At 48.0% G+C, this 24,195-nt stretch overlaps 2 protein-coding genes across 3 annotated transcripts; both read right to left on the reverse strand.

Annotated features, from left to right (window-relative positions):
• Window positions 1-258: 258 nt before the first annotated feature.
• LOC114598079 (lipocalin-15-like) lies at window positions 259-9,135 on the reverse strand. The gene is made up of 7 exons (XM_028731740.2): window positions 7,809-9,135; window positions 7,099-7,238; window positions 5,482-5,552; window positions 3,158-3,271; window positions 1,821-1,922; window positions 1,336-1,357; window positions 259-458 (listed from the first exon to the last, which is right to left on the reverse strand). Exons 1-7 carry the CDS (start codon window positions 7,902-7,904, stop codon window positions 452-454), a joined length of 552 nt encoding a protein of 183 aa, XP_028587573.2. The 5' UTR covers window positions 7,905-9,135; the 3' UTR covers window positions 259-451.
• Window positions 9,136-13,788: 4,653 nt separating this feature from the next.
• On the reverse strand, window positions 13,789-22,719 carry LOC114598080 (lipocalin-like). Of its 2 annotated transcripts, none has more exons than XM_028731742.2 (7): window positions 22,533-22,719; window positions 20,990-21,129; window positions 19,056-19,132; window positions 18,534-18,644; window positions 18,117-18,218; window positions 15,559-15,584; window positions 13,789-13,969 (listed from the first exon to the last, which is right to left on the reverse strand). In XM_028731742.2, the coding sequence occupies exons 1-6, from the start codon at window positions 22,629-22,631 to the stop codon at window positions 15,559-15,561; spliced, it is 555 nt and encodes a 184-aa protein (XP_028587575.1). In that variant the 5' UTR covers window positions 22,632-22,719; the 3' UTR covers window positions 13,789-13,969. The 2 variants fall into 2 exon arrangements, with proteins under 2 accessions (XP_028587575.1, XP_028587574.1); XM_028731741.2 differs by having other exon boundaries at window positions 13,789-13,976; window positions 22,533-22,712.
• Window positions 22,720-24,195: the final 1,476 nt, after the last annotated feature.

A 24,195-nucleotide genomic window follows, 5' to 3' on the forward strand; every position in this document is an offset into this window, starting at 1 on the left:
CCTATGCTTTGGACTGGCACATGTCTTGTGGAACTGTTTGGGTGTATCATTTTCTGCTTTTTGTCATGTTTTGAAGAAAGTTCTGCAAGTAAAGTTTTAATTAAAGTTATTGACCTTGACAATGTTTTATTTCCAAAAAGGAGTCAGTTTTCATGCATCCAGTCGCTTCAAACTGTGCAATATTAATATCTGCAATAGACCTCACCATCCTTGCTAAAAACAGCCTATCTCAAAGAAACACATTGCTAAAAAAGAATCCACCTTGTAAAGCTGTTTATTCAGCAGGAAAGGGTGGGGTGTGGATGAAGCAGAGGTCAGATTGCAGAGTGGGGAACGCTTGTAGTGGGAGAAGGGAGCGAGAGATCTGATCAACAGCAACAATTTCTGAATCAGCCCGACTTCTGCAGTGGGGTGGAGGTTAAGCCTTGGTTGCTGATGAATTGGGTCCTCTTCAGGCACTGCAAAACAAAAGGCAGGATGGTATGTGGAAAAAGTATTGAACTGTGCAACTGGCACTGTATCAAAATTTTGTCCTAACTACTACCTCTTCCTCTTTTTCTTCTTGGGTTGTCCATTCACAAACCTTCTTCACAGCAACCAACAGATGGCAGATCTGCTCAGAAAAGCCCTGCAGCAGGGCTGGTCAATGTTTGGACTTCCAGATGCAGCTCCTGAACCACAACACCCATCATCCCCAGCCAGCATGGCCAAGGCTTCCCCACAGTTGCCCTGGTGTGATGCCAGCAAAATGCAGGGCCCTGTTTCCTTAGGGCAGCTGTGGGCAGGCCCTTCTTGTGGGGCTTGGTTTGCCATTGCTCCCACACATAGATGCACTCCTCACCTCCCTCCCCTTGACAACCTTGGAAGAGAAAAGCCCACATCTGCCTGTAAACAAGATTCCGGACTTGTCTGAGGATTCCTTGGGCTTCCAAATGACTGTTGAATGACAGTCACTTTGTGCCCAGGAAAAAGGATTGGCTGCAGACAGGAGTGGGAAACTCTCCTGAGGTTTCTTGGTCTTTGATGCTCGTTGCCATCATCCCTGGCCATTGACCATGTTTGCTGAGGCTGATGGGAGTTGTAGCCCAACTGCATCTAGGCAGTTGCTGATGTTTCCCATCCCCGCAACAGATCACGAGAGCCTCCAGTGCCTGGTATCTGAGTGTTGTCCTGTCTCTCTGCACCCAGATAGCTTGATTCCAGGTAGTCTAAACCACCATTGGACACTGGCTGCCCATTACCACATTACCAAAGGGGGGAGTAACTCTCTACCCTCCAGCTTCCAGTTTTCCAGATGTAGCAAACACCCCCTCTTTAGCCAGACTCACCACTCACCTGAGGAGCTTGTAGCAAACATCTGCAATGCAAAAAAGGGAAAGAAGTTCATGAATATTAGAACACAGAGGTGTGACTTTAGGAAATCCAGTTGTCAAGCAAGCATGGGAGGCCTTAATGGTCAGGATTGACTCCCACTAGGCAAAACAAGTAGGTTGTCTTTTTGTTTTTGTTTTTTTAAAAAAATATGTCTGGTGGTATGGCTTATACCCAATGGATATGCTAGCTTGGAAAATCTCACCTGGCCCATTCCTTTGCTGCCATTTCACTCACAACCCAACCTCTGGATCAATTTGTGGGAATCAGTGTTATCCTCGCAATGAGCAATGTTTTTTTCTGGGGGCACTCAAAGGTATGCAGTACTGGTACCTTTTTCTTTCAAATGTTAAAAGTGTGAGATTACTGTAGCAACTTCATGGTGAGTACCAGCACCAGGCTAAACCAGACAGGCTGAAAGGAAAACAAATCACAAATGCTATACTCACCAGACTTGGGGAGGATTACCATCAGGTCGTCTGTGAGCCCCACCTTGTGGTAATGCTCCTTGAACTTCTCCAGCACTTCATTGCTGATGTCTTGAGTGCGGGCTGCATCCAGAGGAGGTCAGGATTAGACTGTTTGAGGAGGTGAGCAATAACTTCACCAACCTCCAGTTTGTGGGCAGGGCAGGGTAGAGTCTTGAGAGGCTGCCATGTGGAGGGAACACCCTAAGGAGGTTCCAGTCTGTGGGCTGAGGCTGGAGGTAGGGAGGAGGAGGAGCTTTCGGAAGTGGTTTGAATGAGGGGTTGCACCTCATGGCCTGGACACTTGCCCCACTTTCGCATGACATGCTCTGGGCCTCCTCAGTCTTGGGAGCAACTTGGCACCTCTGTTTTCATGGCCTTCCCTCCATCAACTTTTAGACTGTAAACTTATTGGGGCAAAGGCCTGGCCTCTTAAGCTTTATAAAGTGCCTCTTGCCGGCTGATGCTGCTGTACATATAACAAAACATCTGTCTCGTCCTGCCTTAAAACTAGTGGTCCAGTCAAACCATTTAACAACCTTCTCCCTCCTTGCAAGGAATGCTGGGACTCTTGTTCTATGGAAGGCATTGAGTCCTCTGCATCCTCCACCAATTCCCAGGATTCCAGATAATTTAAAGTGTCATAAAATGGATGCTACTTTTTATTTTGGTAATGGAGCCTGCCCTATGCTATTATGAAGTGTGAGGCAGCTGGAGGGGAGGAGGGTAGCAGCAGCTGCAGCAGCAACAGCAGCAGCAGCAGCAGTGAGGTATCAGAGGGGAGAGCTGTGCCACATAGCCTGCCCTGAAATTCTGCTGTCCCCATCACCAGTGTTAAAATAAGATTCAGCTGCCAGTATACGCGGGGAAGACGTGCCATCTTACCCTTCACTTCAGGCAGCAAATTGCCTTGTGCTGGCCCTGTTTAGTACTGTACTGTACTGTATTATAATCTATTGTAGGGCAATGAGGGTTTGCTAGTTTTATCTACAACCCCCCACCCCCACCCCTCCGCCAATACCCTCCTGGCTTTAAAACCATGGAAGACAAGTGGCTGCAGAATTGATCAGCACAGCACCAAGGAGACAGAGAAGAAAGCAACTCCTGAGTTTCAGTGAGGGGTCCCGATCAGGGGATTCAGTCAGGGGGCACTGCTTTTGCCTGGGATGCATCAGAGGGTGTGCAATCCCTTCATTCAAAGAAGCAGCCCCAACTTAGCAACACCGCTCTGACATCAATGGCTCAGGAAGTAAGATGGTGGCTCTTGCCACCTCCACCCTCCTCTCTCTTGCTCAAGGATGGGTCATTGGAGCACATACTGTACAACTGGACGGTGGTGCTGCTGGGCTCGTCTTCGATCTCCTTGAAGGTGTAGAGGAGGGCAAAGTTGGTGTAGTCAGTTTCCAGCACCCGCATATCTCTCTTGGCATTCTCTGAATGAAGGAGGAGATGGAACCCCGATTAGTTCTGGCCATGGAAGGAGGATCAGAATCTGTTCTTCTGTCCTTTCAACTTTTCCTTCCTCCCATCTTTCCAGAGCCAGATAATATTGATAATCACCCACCAAGCCACACTCTGAGGTTATCCCATGCTACCCTAAATACATTCTGTCTTTCCCTCATGTGGCATTACATAGCATCACAAAGACCGCCACCTCAAGGTGAAGGAATGGGTTTCCCAAATCTAAAACCTGACTGTGCAGTCAGTCTGAAACGGGCCCCAAAATCCCCATTTTTTCTTCTCCATTAGCTAAAATGCATTAACTTGAGCACTTGAGCCAATGTATAACAAGAACCCAGCTGTATAAACAAAGCCCTCTCCTTTATCAGTCGCCTGCGGTGATGCCTCGGACCTTCGTCCCTCGTCCTTGGAGAACACATTCCTGGCCAATGCACCAAGAAATGTAGCCTTCTTAGACTTTACCAATTGGTTGGGTGGGCATTGCTCCCGAAGAGGGAGGAAGGAGCCAAAAGACCCCAAGGTTGATTCAGAGAAAGAGTTCTTTATTTCTGCTCTCCGGAGCAGCAGAAAGGCACTTGCGTGGTCAGTTCACAGCAAGCCCAAAGAAAGAGAAATTTCACACAGTATATATCCCCCTGAGGCACCCTCTCCCCCCTTCCCCAGGAATCCAGCCTCGTACGTTCATACACGTAAGTTGACATCCATGAACATAAACAAATGTTCCTGTACTGGTACTCTTATCTTGGGGTAAGGAGGTCACCCAGCTATAGGAGTTTCCCTTGATGCCATCTCCATCTCTGGCCGTGGGGGCTGACAGACCCTGTCTTGCAGAGCCTGTGCGTCAGTGTGTCAGGATATTTACAACCTACAAGATAAGATAAGCCCCAGCTCTGCCGTCCCGTCTCCACTTCGGAACTGACAAGGCCATCCATTAAGCGTCATGTACTGATAAAGGAGAGGGCTTTGTTTATACAGCTGGGTTCTTGTTATACATTGGCTCAAGTGCTCAAGTTAATGCATTTTAGCTAATGGAGAAGAAAAAATGGGGATTTGGGGGCCCGTTTCAGACTGACTGCACAGTCAGGTTTTAGATTTGGGAAACCTATTCCTTCAAAGGATTCTTGACTTCTTCTAGAGTGTCCGCGCCAATTTTCCTAAATGGGAGAGGAGGAAATGATCCAAGAACCACTAACGTGAATGGCAAGCTCTTTTGCCAGCTAGGCTGCAGAGAAACCAGAATTTATTTGGCAATTGCTAGGAATTTTGAAAAAATGTGTGTGCAGTGTTCTTGCACTTAGCAGGCAAGGAAATACATATACCAAAACATGTGAGTTTCAACCTGCATTAAGAAGTACCCTGTACATGCTCAGGATCACTCTGTCTCAAGCCTTTTTATCAAAATCTTGATTCTTTTAGAGAGAGAAAAAAAGCACTCTGCGCAGACTCAGGGGCACACAGGAATTTTAAACACATAACCATTTGGCAGGCCAGTTTTGCAGAGTCCCACTGTCCCTGTTGCCACGTTACTCATGTGTAGTTACCCACACAGGTAGCCCCTACTCAGAAAGAGGTCACGTGCCAGGCTTTCCTCTCACACAAGATGTGGTTGTGTCCTGGCTCTGGACCAAAATCCTGCAGAGGCAAAGTCCTCAGGCAACTGCAGCTCTGAGAAGGAAATTAGTCCATGCCCTTGTCCATCTCATGGGGGTCCATTGACACTTCTTCCTCTCTCCCTGAGTAGACACCTTGGCCACCAGACTCTGATGGCTGGTCCACAGACTCTGTGAGAAATCAAGAGAGTCCTCAGGAGAGATCCCTGAAGCTGAAAATCCTATTCCCACAAAGGAACCAAGGGTTGCAGCAGAAAGCTACAGTTCTTTCACTCACCCTCAAGGAGCAAGGCCTCTAGCTAGTCCTGCTCGAAAAGTCTGTGGCCCTAAGACCTTGCTGAGGCAACGTGGCTGTTTGACCTCAGGAGAAGGGGATCTCTCCATGGTACTGACTTCCCTCCAAGATGCAGACTTTTGCCTGCCCTGGCCCTGCCTGGGAAACCCCTTGCTTGGTCCATCCCCTCATCTGAATCACGGCAGGCTGGGCGGGGGCAGGAATGCAATTCTGGGGGCAAACCTTAATGCACAGTCCTGCTCCCCTCTCTCTATGCCCTAAAGCACTTGTGCCCTACCGTCGTTTGTGAAGTGTGCAGGCTGGTCTGTCTTCTTAAAGTACATCTCTATCTTCTTGCACTCCTCAGGGCTGAAAAGAGAAATGAGGGAAATACTGGGTTTAGAAATCACAGAATTATACAGTTGGAAGGGACCACAAGTCCAACCCCCTGCAATGCAGGGATGTTTTGCCCAATGTGGGGCTCAGACCGACAGCCCTGAGGTTAAGAGTCTCATGCTCTATCTACTAAGCTATCATTTGATTCTGAGTAGCTTTAAAGCCTCCACAAACTTTACAAAACACTAAGTATGCAAAGTTACACTTACAAGGACCTATTTAATGTGACTAAGCAACTCGGCCCAGATAGTAAAATCTGCCTGTTGTTTTTTTTAATATTAGCAAGAGGTTGAGCCCCCCCCCCATTATAGAATCATATTGGAAGGGACCTTGAGAGTTATCTAGTCCAACCCCCTGCAATGCAGGAATGTTTTGTCCAATGTGGGGCTCAAACTCACAACCCTGAGATCAAAAGTCTCATGCTCTACCAACTGAGCTATTAGACTACAGAGGCTGCTTCCCCGTGGGGCATTTTCAGCAGAGGTGCTTTGTCTCATTCGCCCATATTTTAATGCGGGTGAAGGGCACACTTGACATCGCGATCCCTTTCTCAGAGGGGAGAATAGGGAAAGGAGCATCATTGCCCTTGCTGACAATATGTTGAGCTGGGTCTCTTCCTTCATATTGACCTGGGGAAGATTTAGCTGCCCAACATATTCACAGGCCTTTGGGGGCTACATATTGCATCTGCCCCAGCCAGCAAGACCAATGGTCAGGGATGGTGGGAACTGGAGTCCAAAGCACCCAGAAAGCCCTACACGGAGGAAAACTGCATTATGAGAGCCAGTGATAGTGTAGTAGTTGGTGCAACCACAAAGACCTCAGAGACCAGGGCTCTCACTGGGGGCCACTTGTTGCCTCTCACTCTAACTTACCTCACAGGTTGATTTAGAGGATTAGAGGAGGAGGCAGAAGCATATACACCCCCATGAGCTCATCTTAGAAAAAGGTGGAATAGAAGTGCAATGAAATAAATAAATAAATTATAACATTTGCAGCAGGTTTCATTTTATCATCCCACTTGCGCATTTTAATTAGCATCAGGTCACTTTTCCAGTATGTATAATATTAGGAAAGTACTGATTAAATTAGTATTGGAACACTATAACACTTCAGTGTTGATTTGCAGGAGGAGTAGGGTGGCCGGGGGGTGGGGGGTGGAGCATTAAATAACTTCTTAGAGGGAAATGGTCCAAACCTATCCCAGCAAATTTTGATGAGAATTTGGCACATCTGTTCCGAAAGAGGGTGCTTCTCCTTGCTGGCTCTATGATCCAGCCATCAGGGATCACCAATCCATTGTAGTCTACATGGCAACACCCCCCAAGGGAAACCAGAGTGCTTGGTCTAATGAAGAGGGAACATTTTCATCCTACCCCAGCGTTTCCAAAGGGTTTCACAGGGAGGGGGTATTTGGGAGGGGCATATTTCCCCCCTGCAAAATGTGCCCTCCCTCTCCCATTCTTAATCATGTAAAGTGCTCCTAAGGCCAGCTAAGGGACTAGCAGTAGTTACTTACAAAGGGTAGCCAGTAAGTATTTTCATGTCGCCGTTTGGAAGGGGTTTGACTAGAGCAGCAGATGTTGTCATGAGGCTCTTCATGCTCTGGAATACAGGGCAGTTTGACGATCCGGCCATGATGTGCCACATCCCTGAAAACTGGAGGAAACTATTCCAGTCAGACCAGAGGTCTCACCCCTCCACTCCACCATCCAGACGAGGCCAAATCTGGCATTTCCCACATTTCTGTGCATTTCAATTAACCTGCATTATTTGTGCCAAGGCTCGGAGTGGAGCACAGGAAGCCCTCTAAGGAAAAGAAGCCCATAATAAAAAGGAGAATAAATGCACACCCAGATTAAATCTCAGGAGCGGGACTGAAGTGTAGGTCAGCAATAAACCAACAACGGCGTCAGGGAAGCTGACTCTGGCAAGTGCATGAGGTGATGACAAGGCTTTCAAATTTGGCAACCAGATAGCATTATAAAATCAAAAGACAACAGAGAAAATTGCCAGCAACAAATCGAGATGGTACTTGGTGGACTCCTGCTCCCATCATCCCCTTGCCACTGGCCTCTGGCTAGCTGGGACTGGTGGGAGTTCCTTCAGCACCAACTCCTGGAGGGCACTTGGTTGCAGAAGTGTGAGCAATTGGCTAGCTCTGGAAGCAAAGAAAGGGGTGCAACTTCCACACAGCAGTGACCGCACCCTTTCCCTACAGCTCAGTACCTTCTGAAGATCGAAGTCTGGTTGCATGGCAATGTCTGCCCGAACGCAGAATGAGCAAAGCAGGAGCATCAAAAGGCTGTGCATGGTGGACCTCATCCTGCGGGTGCCTCCTCTTGCTCCTTGCGTGCTGTCAAGAGAAAAGCAGCTGGGCAGAGGAAGATGCTGTCTCCTTCGAAGGCACCCAACTTTATACCTCTCCCCTTGGGTGTCACAGCAGCCAGGGCGCTCTGCAGCGTCTCCTCCCACGTCTTATGTAACACTTTGGCCAAGTGTGGAACTGCTATCTTGGATAGGTGGTATTGGGTAACACCCTATTAAGTGATAATTGCTGGGCTGCAACTGGATAGCAACCAGGGGCAAAACCAGGCTTTATTTCACCCGAGTCAAAGACCCAGTTTGGCACACTCCCCATCCGTACTTGTGTACAGATGGGGCGGGGAGAGAGAGACTGGGAGCCTCAATGGCACCCCACTGGAGGCTTCAACTGGGCAAAAACCCTTGCTAGCTCCCCCGTAGCTACAGCTCTGAGTAAGCCCTTTCACCTGACCCGACAAGAAAAGAGAACAGGCAGGTTGGTTGAAGGGGCACTTCAAAATGACTCCCCATGATCCAAATCACAGTATACAAATATTCTGCCCTCGAGGGTATTCCCAACCAAGACCCCTTTTCCTGACTCTGCATGAGAGAATGTGCACTTTTGGTCCATTTGTTTGCACGGGCAGAAATGGGGAGCAACCCCCCCCCCCCCAAGACAAAGGAAGGAATGCATAAGGAGTTGCTTCATACTGAATCAGACCATTAAGGTCCCTTTGAATCAGTGCTGTCTGCAACGGCTGGCAGTAGCTCTCCATGGTTTCAGGCAAGGGAGATAGATGCCTAGCCTCACCTGGGACCTTCTGCATGCAAAGCAGGTGCTCTGACCACTGAGCTGCGACCCCCAAACTAAGATCCCCCTGAAGAGGAAAAGCACTAGCATCCCTCACATTGCTGACTCTGCTGCCCCAAAGCCTGTGAGACTCCCCTTGTGATATTTCCCAATCTACTAGCACTAAGGAAGAGCAAATCTGTCCCTGTTGGTTTCTCTCTTTTTCTCATTTTCCCATTCTTAAATTTATTATTTCCATACCAGTTGAACATTTTTTTTCAAGTCCTTGTGAAAATTCGCCAGCATTTCAGTGCAAATTTGTTCTGAAATGCACATTTTGTATGCACTTTTGCCTAATAAACGCAATCCGTTTGTTAGACAAGCGTTCACATAATGAGTCAACATTCTCAATTGATTCCTATGGGGAAATTTCTAAGCATTCCTGACTGTGGAACTTTGACCTCAAAATGGGGGGTGGGGGGTGGGACGGGCAGAAAAACCCTCTGAAACCTTGTCCAAATTCTACCACTCCCACCCAACACTGTTTCTGATGAAACGGCTTATGAGGACCAGTAAAACAGTAAAAAAGAAGAAGGCTTGTTTAAGACTGCTTATCTGTTTATAGAACTTTATGCAGGCCTGGCTGCTTGGATATCTGAACTTGCAGTGTGTATAGTAATGTTTCAGTACTAATTCCTTGTGTTTAGATTAGTGAACTTTCATAGAATGAATTTTCGGATCACAAGACCTGCATGCATTCACATTCTTACAAAGCATTTTTTCCTAATACAACACATTTTTGTATATTGTTTTCAGAAGCATATGCATTCCATGCACACTTTGCACCAGCATGTGCATTTTTGGACATATTCTTTGACTTACGTTAGCTGCGAAATTTAGAGAATTTCGAAGGGCAGCTGTGTTTCAGTTGGCACATTGCTCCAGAAAGTGAAAATTTGGAAGGTTTACCTTGAAAATGTGAACTGAATCAAAACTCTCCCCTGTTGCTAGCTGGAGCCCCTGGCTGTCTATTCGGTTGGGCCAGACCAGATTGGCAGGTGACCTGGGCAATTCACATTTGTGTTTTCGTGGCCAAAAGGCTTCATTGCATCCATCCACAAGTTAGGAACCTAGGAAGCAGCTTTATACAGAGTTAGACCATTGGCCTATCTCCTTCTGTATTGTCTACACTGATTGGCAGCAACTCTCAATGGGTTTTGGCAAGGGACACTCTCAGCCCTACCCAGAAATGTTAAAAAATCCAATTTTTAACACACACAAAGATACACACAGAGCAGGAGAAAACAAGCTTGCTCCATCTTCCATGTGACAGCCCCTAAAATATTTGAAGATGGCTATCCTGTCTCCTCTCAGTCTCCTCTTTTCCAGGCTCAACATACTCAACTCCCTCAATCATTCCTCATAAGGCTTGGTTTCCAGACTCTTGATCATCTTGGTCACCCTCCTCTGCACATGTTCTAGCTTGTCAATATCTTTCTCAAATTGTGGTTCCCTGAATTAGACACAGTACCCCAGGTGTGGTGTGACCAAGGCAGAATAGAGTGGTACTATGACTTCCCTTGATCGGGACACTATATACTTCTGTTGACACAGCCTAGAATAGCATTATTTGCTGCTGCATCACACTGTTGACTCATGTTAAGCTTGTGGTTCACTAAACTTGTGATGAACAAACTAAAGATCGATCCAAACTAGTTGGTGATAGTTTTTGGTTGATAATAATAGTGATCTAGGTGGAACCTATTTTAGACAGGAACCTATTTTAGACAGGAATGCACTCCCCGGCCCTAGAGCAACAGACTCACAAAGGGGTCTAGCTTTATCCAGGGATATGCTGGTGACCTCAATGCCCACAAGTGCCTTCCTCCATATTTACTGCCCTATACTGGGGGTGGGAATCAGACCCAGCCTTAGCTGTTTATGCTTTAGTCCAGGGGAAACCAATGTGGTGTCTTCTAGATGTGTCATTTGGTTGACAGATGGAGCTGGCTTGAAACCTGTGCCAAGAGCCATTGCTTTCTTGCCAGTGGGCAGACACTCCCAGCCAGCCGCAATCAAGAGAGAGAGGAAGTGGCCTGCAAACTAATCCTGCCTTTATCTAAATCCTCCTGAAGCTTTCCTAAATCCCCTTGTGCAAAGGCCTTCCAGCTGAGCCAAGCTGCCTTAAGAGAAAATGTACACAATACGCCCCCTTCAAATTACTGGCTTCTTAAAACAAACAGCAAAACCTGAAGGACCTCAACTGCCTCCCAGTTTATGTGTGCCCAGAGCAAGAAAAGTGGTAGAGGTTGATTCATAGATTCATAGAATTGTAAAGGGACCCTGAGGACCACCTAGTCCATGGGTACGCAAACAAAGGCCCGGGGGCCGGATGCGGCCCAATCGCCTTCTAAATCTGGCCTGCTGATAGTCCGGGAATCAGCGTGTTTTTGCATAAGTAGAATGTGTCCTTTTATTTAAAATGCATCTCTGGGTTATGTGTGGGGCATAGGAATTTGTTCATTTTTATAATAATTTAATAATAATAATTTATTATTTATACCCCACCCACCCCATTAGGGGAAATAGGAAGCCCTGAAAAAATATTTTTTAGATGTCGTTTTTATGTTGAGATTCGTAGAGACACCATTGATCGTTTGCTGAAGAGGCCCGCCAATCGTTCAGACAAGTCTAAACTTAATTCTCTCCTCTTAGGCAAAGATAACAAGACGACCTGGCTGGTAGCCAGATTCTGCGCCCAGATTTGTAGACACAGATCATCCTCTAGAATATAATAGCTCACTAGGGAAATGCTGAAGTCGCCTCAGGGTCAATTTTTATGGTAGCCGAAATCTCCGTTGTACGTGTATAAGTATATATATCAATTTTAACTCATGAGCTATTGCTGCAATCTGCTCTGATTGCATATTTTATCTTTATGAACGCTGTTTTATCGTGTTATGTTATGTGAGCTGGTCTTTGACTGTAATAAATTATCTATCTAACTACCCCACCAATCTGGCTGGGTTTCCCCAGCTACTCTGGGTGGCTTCTAACAGAATATTAAAATACAAAATAATAATAATAATAAATAATCCGGCCCCCCACAAGGTCTGAGGGACAGTGGACCAGCCCCCTGCTGAAAAAGTTTGCTGACCCCAGAATTAGTCCAACCCCCTGCAATGCAGGAATATGCAGCTGTCCCATTCAGGGATCGAACCTGCAACCTTAGGGTTGTCACCACTATGCTTTAATCAACTGAAAGGCATGGGAACTTTGCTCAGGAAAGGAGCGGAGCATCCTATTTGGAAGGGGTGGGAGCAACAACATTGAAATAATGGGAGACCGTGGGTGGCATTTACACATTTAGACCCACTGAAATGATTGAATATAGCCAGGAAAAAGTTCGTACTGGGAAAAGTTGGCCACGGCAGTTCATGCACTGGTAACTTCAAGGCTGCATTACTGCAATGCGCTTGAACCGGCAGCAGAAGTTAGTGAACAGTGCTGCAGCACAATTGCTAATAGGAGTGAGGCCTTCTCAGCATAGAACACCAGTGCTCAGGAATCTGCACTGGTTGTCAATCTGCTACTAGGCTAGGTTCAAGGTGCTACTGTTAGAATATAAAGCCCTTAACAACTTGGGGCCAGTTTGCCTGTGAGTTGGAAGGAAGGTCTCATTTCCGGAGCTGCTGATCTCTTCTTTCTGCAGCTCTGCATTGCACCCATTTTCAGCTTCATTCCATCTCCTGTTTTTCAGGCCCTTTCAGGCCCCTGCTTTCATCTTCAACCCTATCCCCAAGCCTCCTACACCCTCCTTTTTGCAACTTACTTTGAAGAAGAAGAAGAGTTTGGATTTGATACCCCGCTTTATCACTACCGGAAGGAGTCTCAAAGCGGCTAACAATCTCCTTCCCCTTCCTCCCCCCCCCCAACAAACACTCTGTGAGGTGAGTGGGGCTGAGAGACTTCAGAGAAGTGTGACTGGCCCAAGGTCACCCAGCAGCTGCATGTGGAGGAGCGGGGAAGCAAACCTGGTTCACCAGATTACGAGTCTAACATTCTTAACCACTACAGCACACTGGCTTTGCATCCCCATTCTTACTCTTACTCCTTTTTTTCCTCCACCCTCCTTGTCAATTTTCTCAACTCTCCCCTACACGTACTTTTTCCACACTTCCTTTTCTCTCCTGATTCGGCCACCCCCATTCAACACCCCACCCCCCATACTGATAATAGAACCAAAGAATTGTAGTGTTGGAACGACCCCAAGAGTCATCTGGTACAATGCCCTGCAATGCAGGGATCACAACTAAAGCATCCATGACTGATGGCCACCCAACCCCAACCTCTGCTTAAAAACCTCCAAGGAAGGAGAGTCCATAACCTCCCAGCTGAGACAGTTCCACTTCAAACAACTCTTTAGCTGAGATTTCTGCATTGCTGGGGGTTGAACTAGATGACCCTTGGTGTCCCTTCCAACTCTTGTTGTTGTTTAGTCGTTTAGTCGTGTCCGACTCTTCGTGACCCCCTGGACCAGAGCACGCCAGGCACTTCTGTCTTCCACTGCCTCCCGCAGTTTGGTCAAACTTCCAACTCTACAATTCTATTATTCTAGCATCTATGCCAGACAGTCACCAATACCCTCTAGCTATGCACGCAGAAGAGCTTGACACTCCCCCTGCTAAAAGGACCAGAGACCTGGGGGAGTGCCAAGCTCTTTTTGCTTGAGACAACCCTAGAATGCTGCTGCCAGCCAGTGTAGGCAGCAGTGGGCTACATGGATAAACAGGTTGAAGGATTAAGACAGCCTTCCTAATGCATTTGATAGACACTTCAAGCACCTTTGAGTAATAATAATAATAATAATAATAATAATAATAATAATAATAATTTAAAAAACCGGGGGGGGGGTATCAATAAAGGCAACCCTGGGAAGAAATGCAGCATTTCCTGATGGCAGGAACTGATACTTTTTGTAGGAAGAAATATTACCATATTATGACATTATAATAGTAGTAACAAATAATAATTAATGTACCTGTGGGCTGAGGATTAAGGGAGTGTGTTCCTGGAGATTCCTCCAATGACAAAACCAAAACATCAACACTACCATTTTGTGTGACATTTTTTATTTTTAAATCAAGGATCAGCTTTTACAGGGGTGGGTTAGAGGTGAAAGGTGCTCATGGCTGAAGAGGGAACAGGTGCTACGTCAGTGCTGGAGAAGTCAAGGATTGGCAGACGGGTCAGAAAATGGGGCTTCCTTGCTCGAAGCAAAACCTGGATTTTCAACCTAGGAGCTTGAAAAGGAAAAGCTGTGTGTATGCCACATATTTCTGAATTCTGGATATAATCCCAACCACCAACCACCAGATTTAGAAGTCTCAATTCCCCTTCATGGTATCCAAGCAAGCTCAGCCCTCTTCTGGGTGCAAACTACACACAACTGTATTTGTTGACACACCATGACCACGGAACTCCCTGCCACCAGATGTGGCTCTATTAGCTTTAAAAGGAGACAAGACAAATTCAGATTCAGATCTATCAAGAGAGCATCCATGTTCAGAAACAGTATCCTTCTGAGCAGCCCCTGCTGAGGACAAGCAGCTGAGCGCAACTATCACATCCATGCCCAGCTCGTGAGAAAACAGGAGACTGGGCCCTTGGCCTGAATCAGCAGCAGGGCAGTCATTGCGTCCTGAAGAACTACCATGCCTGATCATCAGGCCAACCTTCTGTGGGCCTTCCAGAAGCTAACCTGCAGCCCCACATATGCTCCCAAACAATGAAGGCCTCTCTTGCTCCTTTGAAATCTCTTCCATGCCTCTTCTCTCCCTCCCTCCCTCCCTCCCTCCCTCTCTTTATCATCTAAGAAAGCACAGAGTTAAACTATGGAGGCACTGATGGCCACCAACGTTGAGAGATTTAGAAGAGGATTGGACAAACGCATGGAGGAGAGAACTATCGCTGGCTACCAGACATGATGGCTATGATCCGCCTCTACGGTCGGAGGCAGCCATGCTTCTGAATAGCAGTGGCTGGAAACCCAGAAGAGGAGAGGGCTCTTGTGCTCAAATCCTACTTGCGGGTTTCCTACAATATGCATCCGACCGGCCACTGTGAGAACAGCATGGTGGACTAGATGGGCCATTGGTCTGATCCATCAGGCTTTTCTTATGTTCTTAAGCAAGCAGCCCTCGGCACTTGTTGCTCAAGACAGTGGCCTAGCCGACACATAACACACATACAGTGGTGCCCCGCAAGACGAATGCCTCGCAAGACGGAAAACCCGCTAGATGAAAGGGTTTTCCATTTTGGAGGTGCTTTGCAAAACGAATTTCCTATGGGCTTGCTTCACAAGACGAAAATGTCTTGCGAGTTCCTGCAGGGTTTTTTTCCTCCCCCCCCCCTTTTTCCCAAGCCGCTAAGCCGCTTATCAGCTCATCCGCTAAGCCACTAAGCCGCTTAACAGCTGATCGCTAAGCCGCTTATCAGCTGATCTGCTAAGCCGCTTAACAGCTGATCCGCTAAGCCGCTAAGCCGTTTATCAGCTGATCCGCTAAGACCGCTAAGCCGCTAATAGCGCTAATCCGCTAAGCCGCTAATGGGCTTGCTTCGCAAGAGGAAAAAACCGCAAGATGAAGAGACTCGCGGAACGGATTCTTTTCGTCTTGCGAGGCACCACTGTATTATGTCTGACAAACCATGCTTTGCAGAGCCCTGTGCACTCCTTCCCCAGCAATTGACACACATGCGCTGTCAGGGTTTATGAGGAAAGGCCTCAGGACAGACACGTATGAGCCCCACCCTCTTGATTTCTAGAAATGTAACACTGCCCACCGCCTGCCTCTCCCACGAGCCACAGAGTAAAAGGCAACTCACCTACACATCGTCCGTCATGCAAAGATCTGTCCGGAGAGAAGGCAAGGAGAGGGATCAGGGAGTGATCTAAAGGCATTTGAAGGTGGCATGGGTGTGTGTGCTGCATGCTGGTGAGCAAAGGATTGCTTTGCTACCCAGGGGACAGTCCTGTGTAGCCACCAAATCACAGCTCTGGAACAAGGGCACCCAGAGGTCTTCTGGTCCAACCTTGGCCACACACGTACCACTAGGCAAGCCCATCGCACTCTTGCATTCCCTACTCACTAACCCCCCCCCCCCGCCCCACAATGCAATTCAGAGTGTCCGGCTGCAAGAGACCAAACGTGGCTTATTAACCATTAATCTATGTCTAGATGCAAACTCCCCTCTGTTGCTCACACTGGGAATATGGGGTGCATGACACATAAGGCCAGATATCCTTAATTTTTAATTTCAGCAGGAAACTTGTTTATGCCTGTTTCTCCTCTCTACTCAGTTTTTCTCCTCCTCTTTCTTCATATACCCCCCACTAAAAATCTAGAAACAGGACCAGCAGGCAGATCAATTGTCAGTGTGCTGCGGATCCTGACCATACATCAGCTGAAAAGAAAGGATATAATATGCTTTTTATGATATACATGGGCTATAGCATGACAATGGTGATGGGTTTTTAACTGTGAGCTGCTTTGGGAACCAGTCCTGGTGAGGATGCAGGTGGTGTGTCCCCACATGGATCTGCGGAACTCAATTCCCTGTGAAACCAGGCAAGCTCCACCTGACTGGTATTTTCAGATGTTCTTATCTGATTCATCTCCTCTTTGTCATTTTCAAGAGTCCAATTTAAATTGGGGCTTTCCAAAAAAATTGGTTGTGCACTTTGATTTGTTGCAGCATAGGTTGGCATGGAGCCCCGTCATTCGTTGATTTTGTGCCAGCTCTAAGACTGCTGCACATTTCTGATGTTTCTAAAAAGCTGTGTTCAAATGGCGTTTCGTATTTTGGGGGAGATTTTTCTGAGTTCCATATTTGTACACGTCATGGAGATCTTATTCTTAAAAAGGCATGTGATCAATGTATTAAATCAATGGGAAGGGAAAGAAAACAAAGCAAACTGCTGAGATTCTATGTTTTGGCAGCCGGAGCTTAAGAGTGAAGGAATATTTTGGGTTTCAGAATTCGAAATACAGACAGACCAGGCAGGAACTAGACCTGTCAGGGGAAGGGAAGTTGAGGGGCAGCTGGGTTACAGGGAACCACCGAAAATCTTGCGAAGCAGTTCCTCTTCCTGCGTTGGGGAAAGCCACACCTCCAGTGGGGAAGAAGGGAAGGGACCAGAGGATGCTGCCGGGAGCCTCAGCACCACTCCTTGCCAAGCCGGTCAGGAGGGAAGACGCCTCTTCCGTCTTCCACCCTGCGCAGTGGTGTAAAACGCAAAGAAGGAAGGAAAAGGCTGGGGGTGACTAAGCTATTATGTTGGGGGAGGACCTGGAAACGACCACTCCCGGATTCTGCTAGCAATTGAGGCAGACATGAATTTGTGGTTCTGCACTGTAAATAGTTTTGCACCAAAATAAAACCTGTAAAAGACAGGTTGGAGTCCTGACTGGTTACTCACGAGCAATCACCATTGCCATCTGACAGGACCCCTTTAAACCAAGGATGGGGAACCACACTGCCCTCAAGAAAACTTCTTTGGGGCTGTGTGCCATTGGTGAGGCAAAACTAAGTGCTGCAATGGACTAGACTTTACCTACATCCTAGCCTAGTGGCTGCTCAAGTGGGCAGTGCAAACTTCTGGTGAGTGATTACCTAAGGTGGGGTGCTAAGATTCTCGGGGGCACCAGGGGGTGCTGGAGGTGTAAATGACCTTCAGGCTTTGAAACAGGTGCTATCACTGGATCAAACATCATTTCAATTGCATTAATTAAACTAAATAGTCTTAAGTGGATTTTGAATCAATGCACAATCAATGGCTACTGCTCTAAATGTCATGGCCCTACTATCTTGCTTAGTGTACCTCCTCCACGAGAGGTGGCAACATGAGAACGGGGCCTTTTCTGCAGTGGCTCCCCATTTGTGGAATATTCTCCCCAGGGAGGCTCACCTGGAGCCTTCATTATACACCTTTAGGTGCCAAGTGAAAAAGTTCCTTTTCAACAAGGCCTTGGGCTGATTAACGCTCTATTTACGTTTAAATGTGTTTTTTTGGGGGGGGTTGTTGTTCCGTTGTTAGCATTTTAATTATTTACTTATGCTTTTACTTTGTATTTTTATCTTGTGAACCACCCAGAGGTCTTGTGCTGAATGCCGGTATATAAATCTAATAGATAAATGAAAATGAAAAATAGTGTGTTGTACAAAGCACTATTCCAAATAATGCCTTTTCTTAGGATAGGATGGGGGCACTGGGATGAGTTTTTATGGTACCAAGGGGAAGGGGCCTGAAAACTGTTTATGAATTGCTGCCCTCTGTCCAAGCAAGCAGGAGGCAGGTGAACCCATGATAAACCCCACATGGCAATCCCTAGAGGAAGAAACCTGAGGCCTGTCCGGCTCCCGCTCCCAGTTCTCCCACTTACCAGTGCTGGGCAAGAAGAGGATGTCCTCATTACCAAGTCCCTCTGCCAAGGCCAGCTGGGTGAACTTCTCCCGCAGTTCGGGACTCAGCTCCTTGCTTCTACCTGCCACCAGAAACACAAAGCGCTGTTGAGCAAGGAGAGTTGGTAGAGCACGAGACTCTTCATCTCAGGGTGTGGGTTCGAGTCCCATGTTGGGCAAAAGGATTCCTGCCCTGCAGGGGCTGCACTAGATGATCCTCACGGTCCCTTCCAACTCTCCAGCTCTCCTGCCACCCAATCTATCTGGTGCAATAAAAACCAGGCTCCCCAGTCCTCTGTCCCCAAGGGGAACAGCACAAGCCAGAAGGGCGGGGGTGGTGGAGCAGAAGGGAGGAAGGCTGCCCCCTGGTGGCAGAGCAGTGGGAGGAACAGACGTACCATACAGTGTTACCATTGTCAACTTCTTCATGTTTTGCTCCTTGGCATACAGCAAGGCGTACTCATCGTAGTTGGTCTCCACCACACGGACGTCATGGTGGTTTCCAGAGCCTAGCATCGAAGGAGGCAAGAGAAGAATTGAAATGGAGCCAGCAAGGAGACACAGTCACACACTCACACCCCATCACTGCCAGACACTGGCTTTGCACACCACAGAAATGATTCCTGGATTACAGGGGGATGGACAAGATGAATCTCGGGGTCCCTTCCGACTCTACAATTCTATGATATAAATGGTGCTAGCCACTGGCAGGTTGGTTTGATTTGGCTCCCACCCAACCCCCAGCTGCTAGAACCAGTTTCCCTCTCCGTCTGGCAAGGGATGGCTCTTCCTTGCCCTGCTTGGAAACAACCAGGAGGGATTAAGTCAGAAAGGTGCCAATCTCTTTCCCAACCCATCCCAGACTGAGGGTTGCCTGGCTGCTGCCCAGCCAGACGGGAGGTGACGTGGCTCTCACTTACGTGGGCTGGTGTATAGGAATCGGCCAGGCTGCTCAGTCCGGACAAAAAGGCTTTTCCTCGTCTCGCACTCGTTGAGCCTAGAGCAGAGAGAGAGCAGGACAGTGATGAAAGAAGGAGACGCACAGGCAGCCAACTCAGGAAGCCTCCTGGCGTACGGGAACAACCTTCAGGGTTTTGAGCTTGAGGAATCTCAGCTAAAGCATCCCTGACAGATGGCCATCCAACTTCTGCTTAAAAGCCTCCACGGAAGTCCATCTCCTCCCAAGGGAGACCGTTCCACTGTCGAACAGCTCTTACTATCAGAAAATTCTTCCAAATGTTCAGCTCAAATCCTCTGGAGGGCACCAGGTTGGCAGAGTCTCGCTTATGCAATGCTCTTGGGTCACATTTATAAACAAGTACATACTGTAAATCTAGGGATGCAGGTGGCACTGTGGGTCAAACCACAGAGCCTAGGGCTTGCCGATCAGAAGGACGGTGGTTCGAATCCCCACGACAGGGTGAGCTCCTGTTGCTCCTGCCAACCTAGCAATTTGAAAGCACGTCAAAGTGCAAGTAGGTAAATACCTTACCTCCGGCAAGGAGGTAAAAAACATTTCCATGCACTGCTCTGGTTCGCCAGAAGCGGCTTAGTCATGCTGGCCACATGACCAGCTCCCTCAGCCAGTACGCCAGCTCCCTCGGCCAGTAAAGCGAGATGAGCACCGCAACCCCAGAGTTGTCCGTAACTGGACCTAACTGTCAGGGGTCCCTTTACCTTTACCTTTACTGTAAATTTACAGCTGGGTTCCTATAGATGAAGGATTCAAACACAGACCCACAGAGCTGCACACAGCCCTGGTGAAAGGCAACCCATGAATATCCTCATTTTACAGGTGGGGAACACAGAGGCTGAGAGATGAGAGGCCAGAGCAAGGCCAGCTGTGGCAGAGGATTTATTTTATTTTCCTGCTATTGTTGAAATATTGGGAGTGAGAACTCTCCACGGATCAACTGCAAATCAGCCCCCTGCGAGATGCCAGCCTGCTTCTGTCCACATCTGCCCAACATCTGTCTATTGCAGAATCTCTATGGGCTGTCTAAAACAATAATAGCAGCTTCAAGCGGTGCATCATTAACCTGTGGAACTCCCAGTCACAAGGTTTTTCTTTTTAAAGGGTTCTATGGATGCAAGAAGAAGGGTCCATTGCTGCCAACAGTGATCAGTGTTGAAAGCACTATGGAACCTCCATGTCAAAAAGCAGTGTACCCTTAGAGGTCAGTTGCTGGGAGAATGCAACAGGCAAGGGTCATTGCCTCATGCCCTGCTTGGGGACTTCTCCAGGTCATCTGTCTGTCCATATTTGGAAGCAGGAAACTGGGCTGGGTGGATCTTTTGCCTGATCCAGCCTGGCTCTTCTCATCTTGCCCAGCATCCTGAACTCCAGGATCAGTTCAGCATGGAGCGCTTCCAAGCAAGGCAGCCGCAGTCTCCCATCATATCTGGGCATCAGTGTTCCCGTGCTCCAGTGTGGTGTAGTGGTTAAGAGCGGTGGACTTGTAATCTGGTGAACCGGGTTCGCTACCCCGCTCCTCCACATGCAGCTGCTGGGTGACCTTGGGCTAGTCACACTTCTCTGAAGTCTGTCAGCCCCACTCACCTCACAGAGTGTTTGTTGGGGGAGGAAAAGGAGAATGTTAGCTACTTTGAGACTCCTTTGGGTAGTGATAAAGCGGGATATCAAATCCAAACCCTTCTTCTTCTGAACATGGAGGTTCTGCTCCTAGCCTTCTGTGCTGACAAAAGACCCACCCCTCCATTAATCTTGCTCATCCCTGATTTTTGATGCCATTGTGACCAGAGGCCTGTGCAACATCCCACAATATTAATTCCATCTGTCGGGTGGGGGGGGCACGCCAGGCCAAGGCTTGGCAGCCCACCTGTGCCTCCTTACTTGGGGTAAGTGGAGGTGACATCCAGGTCCCCGTCCTCCGTGGTCACGACCACCGTGGTACACATCTTCATCACCTGCTTCTTGTCCTTGAACCAGCGGGCGTTGGAGCCCAGGGCGATGCTGTACCATTTCCCTGTGAACTACAAACACAGGGACCGCTTTAGCACAAACGTTTTGCTCTGGAATCTGCTGCCTGGCCAAATGGGTGGGTTGGGTTGGGACGCAATGCCTCGTGGGCTGATGGGAGACCCCAGTTCCCTGATTTATAAACCTTTCCTTATTGCTTGCCAGCCCACTGCGCTGCCCTTGGCTCTTCCTCCCTCACACTTGTGCTAAAAACCGTGCAAGCTTCAGAGTAACACAGGGGTCTTCTTTGGCCTGGGCATTAAAGACGCAGGGAGAGGAGAGGCATACTGACAACTCTCTTTGGAGTAGCTTTGCCTAAAGAAGAAGCCTCTTCAGATTTCCCCTCCAACCACCGTAAATTAAGAAACTTTGGTGGAAAACTCTCTCTTGGAGTTGGGAACACATAAGCCACACAATTAACAAGGCTAAGTCAGAATTAGCCCCCTCTTTGTCTCTTTGTTGTGCCCCTTGCTGAACACATTTCAGGGGGGGGAGTGGTGGGGCACAAACAAACAGATTATTTCCAGAATTTCAAAACACCTTCCCTATTTATTCCCAGCTTCTGAGATATGAAAAGCTCTAGCTCCCTGGGTAGAGCAGCTGTTTCACTGGCAGCATCTCCAGGTGGGGCTGGGAGAGGCCCCCACTTGAAATCCTGGCTGTTGCCAGCCAGTGTTGACAATACTGGGTTTGCTAGATCAAGGGTCTGACTTGGTCTAAGGCAGCTTCCAAAATTCCTGTACATGCAGATCGTTGGCACAGGCATTGTGTAAAGAGGTAGCGAGTGAGTTTCCTTCTCATTCCTTTTGCACAGGCAATAGCCAGACAATGAGAACATTCTCACGTCGGTCATCCTCTCTTCTTGTCCTCCACATGACTTGGCTTGGAGTTGAAGCATACGTTTTTCAATGCCTGGAACATGCCAGCGGAGACACTGAATGACAGGCAGACCTCTGAGCCAAGTCTCTCTCCCAAGGAGGTCCCTTTCCAAGATCTTAGATCTGAGCTGTTCAGGGTCAACTGAAAGACAGCCACTGTGACATAATGGCTAGAGCACCAGACTAGGACCTGGGAGACCAGGATTCAGTTCCCACCCTCGGTCGTGAAGCTCCCTGAGAGTGTGGCCTTGCGCCAGCCACTGCCTCTCTCAGACTAACCTCCCTCACAGGGTTGTTGTTTGGATTAAATGAGGAGGTGTGTGGGCCATGCACACCACCTTGACCTCCTGGAGGGGAAGCAGGATGGAAATGCAATAAATGAAATGAAATAAGTCATTTCATTTCAGATTCTGCAAGGGTCCCGGGCAGACGATCCAGGGATGGGGCTTGCTAGGTTTAAGCCAAGCTCCATGCAGACAACTGAACTCAGCTCTTTGGCCCCTGAGCTGGGGGCGGGGGGGGGGGGGAGGCGCGGTTACCTGATCCTGCTGGAAGTCAGGCTGCACAGCCACTTCAGCCTGTACCTGGGACAGGCAGCCCAGGGTCAGGGCAAGGACGCTGAAGAATTGTGTCCGCATTGTGCCTAATGCTCTCCTGGGTCTGCTGCTGGCCTCTCTCTGCACAGCCTGTCCAGAAACCCAGGCCAGCCGGCTATTTATTGGCCAGTTGAGCAATGCTTCAGGGTGGGATCACGCTGACCTCTCTTCCCCCCACCCCCACTGATATAGTCTGTTACACAAAGCAGAAAGAGAGAGAACAGGGAAAGAACATGAGAGGGCGGAACAGCTGCTGCAATTTCCCACCCGCTATTCCCCCTCTGAAATGCTGACTCCCTACTGTGGCCTGGAGCAGGGAAGGGTTTTGAAGTATTGGGGCCTGGTGCACTCTGCTGGCACTCTGCTTCTGCATCACTGCAGGAAATTTGGTGAATGATAGAGATAAAGGAGAGCAGGCTATAGTTTCTAGCAAAGCAACAATGACCAGGTCGTCTGCAATAGGCGTCAGAAGAGGTGAAAAGCATCTATTTTTTTCCATGTCAACAACAATAGATCACTTGACAGCATGGGAGCAACAAATTCAGCCAGGGAGAACAGAAAGCATGTCGTATTCGGAGTTGGCCTGTGCCATTACCAAGGGCAGAGCCATCTGTAAAAAAGAATAAATCAGTGTTGTGAAAAGGCTGAGAAGCAACTTGGATCCATTTGGATGTAGGCATGAGCAGAGTTGCCAAGAAACTCACACTCCTAAGTTGATATGTGTTGCACAGGGAAAATGTTGGGTTTGCAAGCACGGAGGAATCTAAACAGCATGCAGAGCTTCAAGGATTAACGATTGTTAATAATGATGTCAGCCACTTTCTCCACTAACAGAGCAATTGCAGCTACGACATGCAAACAATGGGAAATTGAGCAACCCAAAAGACTGAGTTAAAAAACCTGAAGCAACACCTGATTCTTAGGGCCTTGCTGGAGGCAAGAGCTTGTTTGAGCAAGGCAAAGGCTGCATGCGTACGCCTTCAAGAAAACTGCTACAAGGCGAGAGCAGCTGGAGAAAAAGGGGAAAGACTTTAGTCTCTAGTCCCTGTTCACCAGCTTTCACAAGAGCATAGTGTAAAAGCAACAGATAACAGCAAGTTCATACATAAACCTTTAAACAATTGCTTTATTGTGAGTCTAGAGTTGATCAAGCTCAATTCCGAGTGTGCCATAGGGCTGACCTCAGTGTTGCAAAAAGGGCAAGTTCCACCCTGAGATGCTCCTGCAACAACTTGTTCTTCCAGTTTCAAGATCCATTGCCAGTTGCAAGGCCTCCTGGTTGGCGAGGCTCTCCACCTTCTACCCTGGCAAACTGAACTAAAACCGAGTGTGCACATTGAACTTTGGCATCTTTTCAGCCAGCACACCCAATCTGTTCCTTGGGACAAAGGCGGGGGGCAAGGGAAACTGTGATAGGAAACAACTTCTGTCAGCAGACCTTGCAGCTTGGGTGAATTAGATTGAAGGAATCGCTTATAGTTTTTGTAATTCAGAGGCTTTATTCATGCAGGAATTACTTACAGGATGAGTGGGGGTGAGAGAAAGAAAGCATCAGATATATTGTCTAGAGAATAGCAAAACAAAATGGCTTAGTTTTTAGGGGCAG

The sequence above is a fragment of the Podarcis muralis genome, chromosome 6 (genome assembly GCF_964188315.1).
Source record: "Podarcis muralis chromosome 6, rPodMur119.hap1.1, whole genome shotgun sequence".
Classification (NCBI taxonomy): domain Eukaryota; kingdom Metazoa; phylum Chordata; class Lepidosauria; order Squamata; family Lacertidae; genus Podarcis; species Podarcis muralis.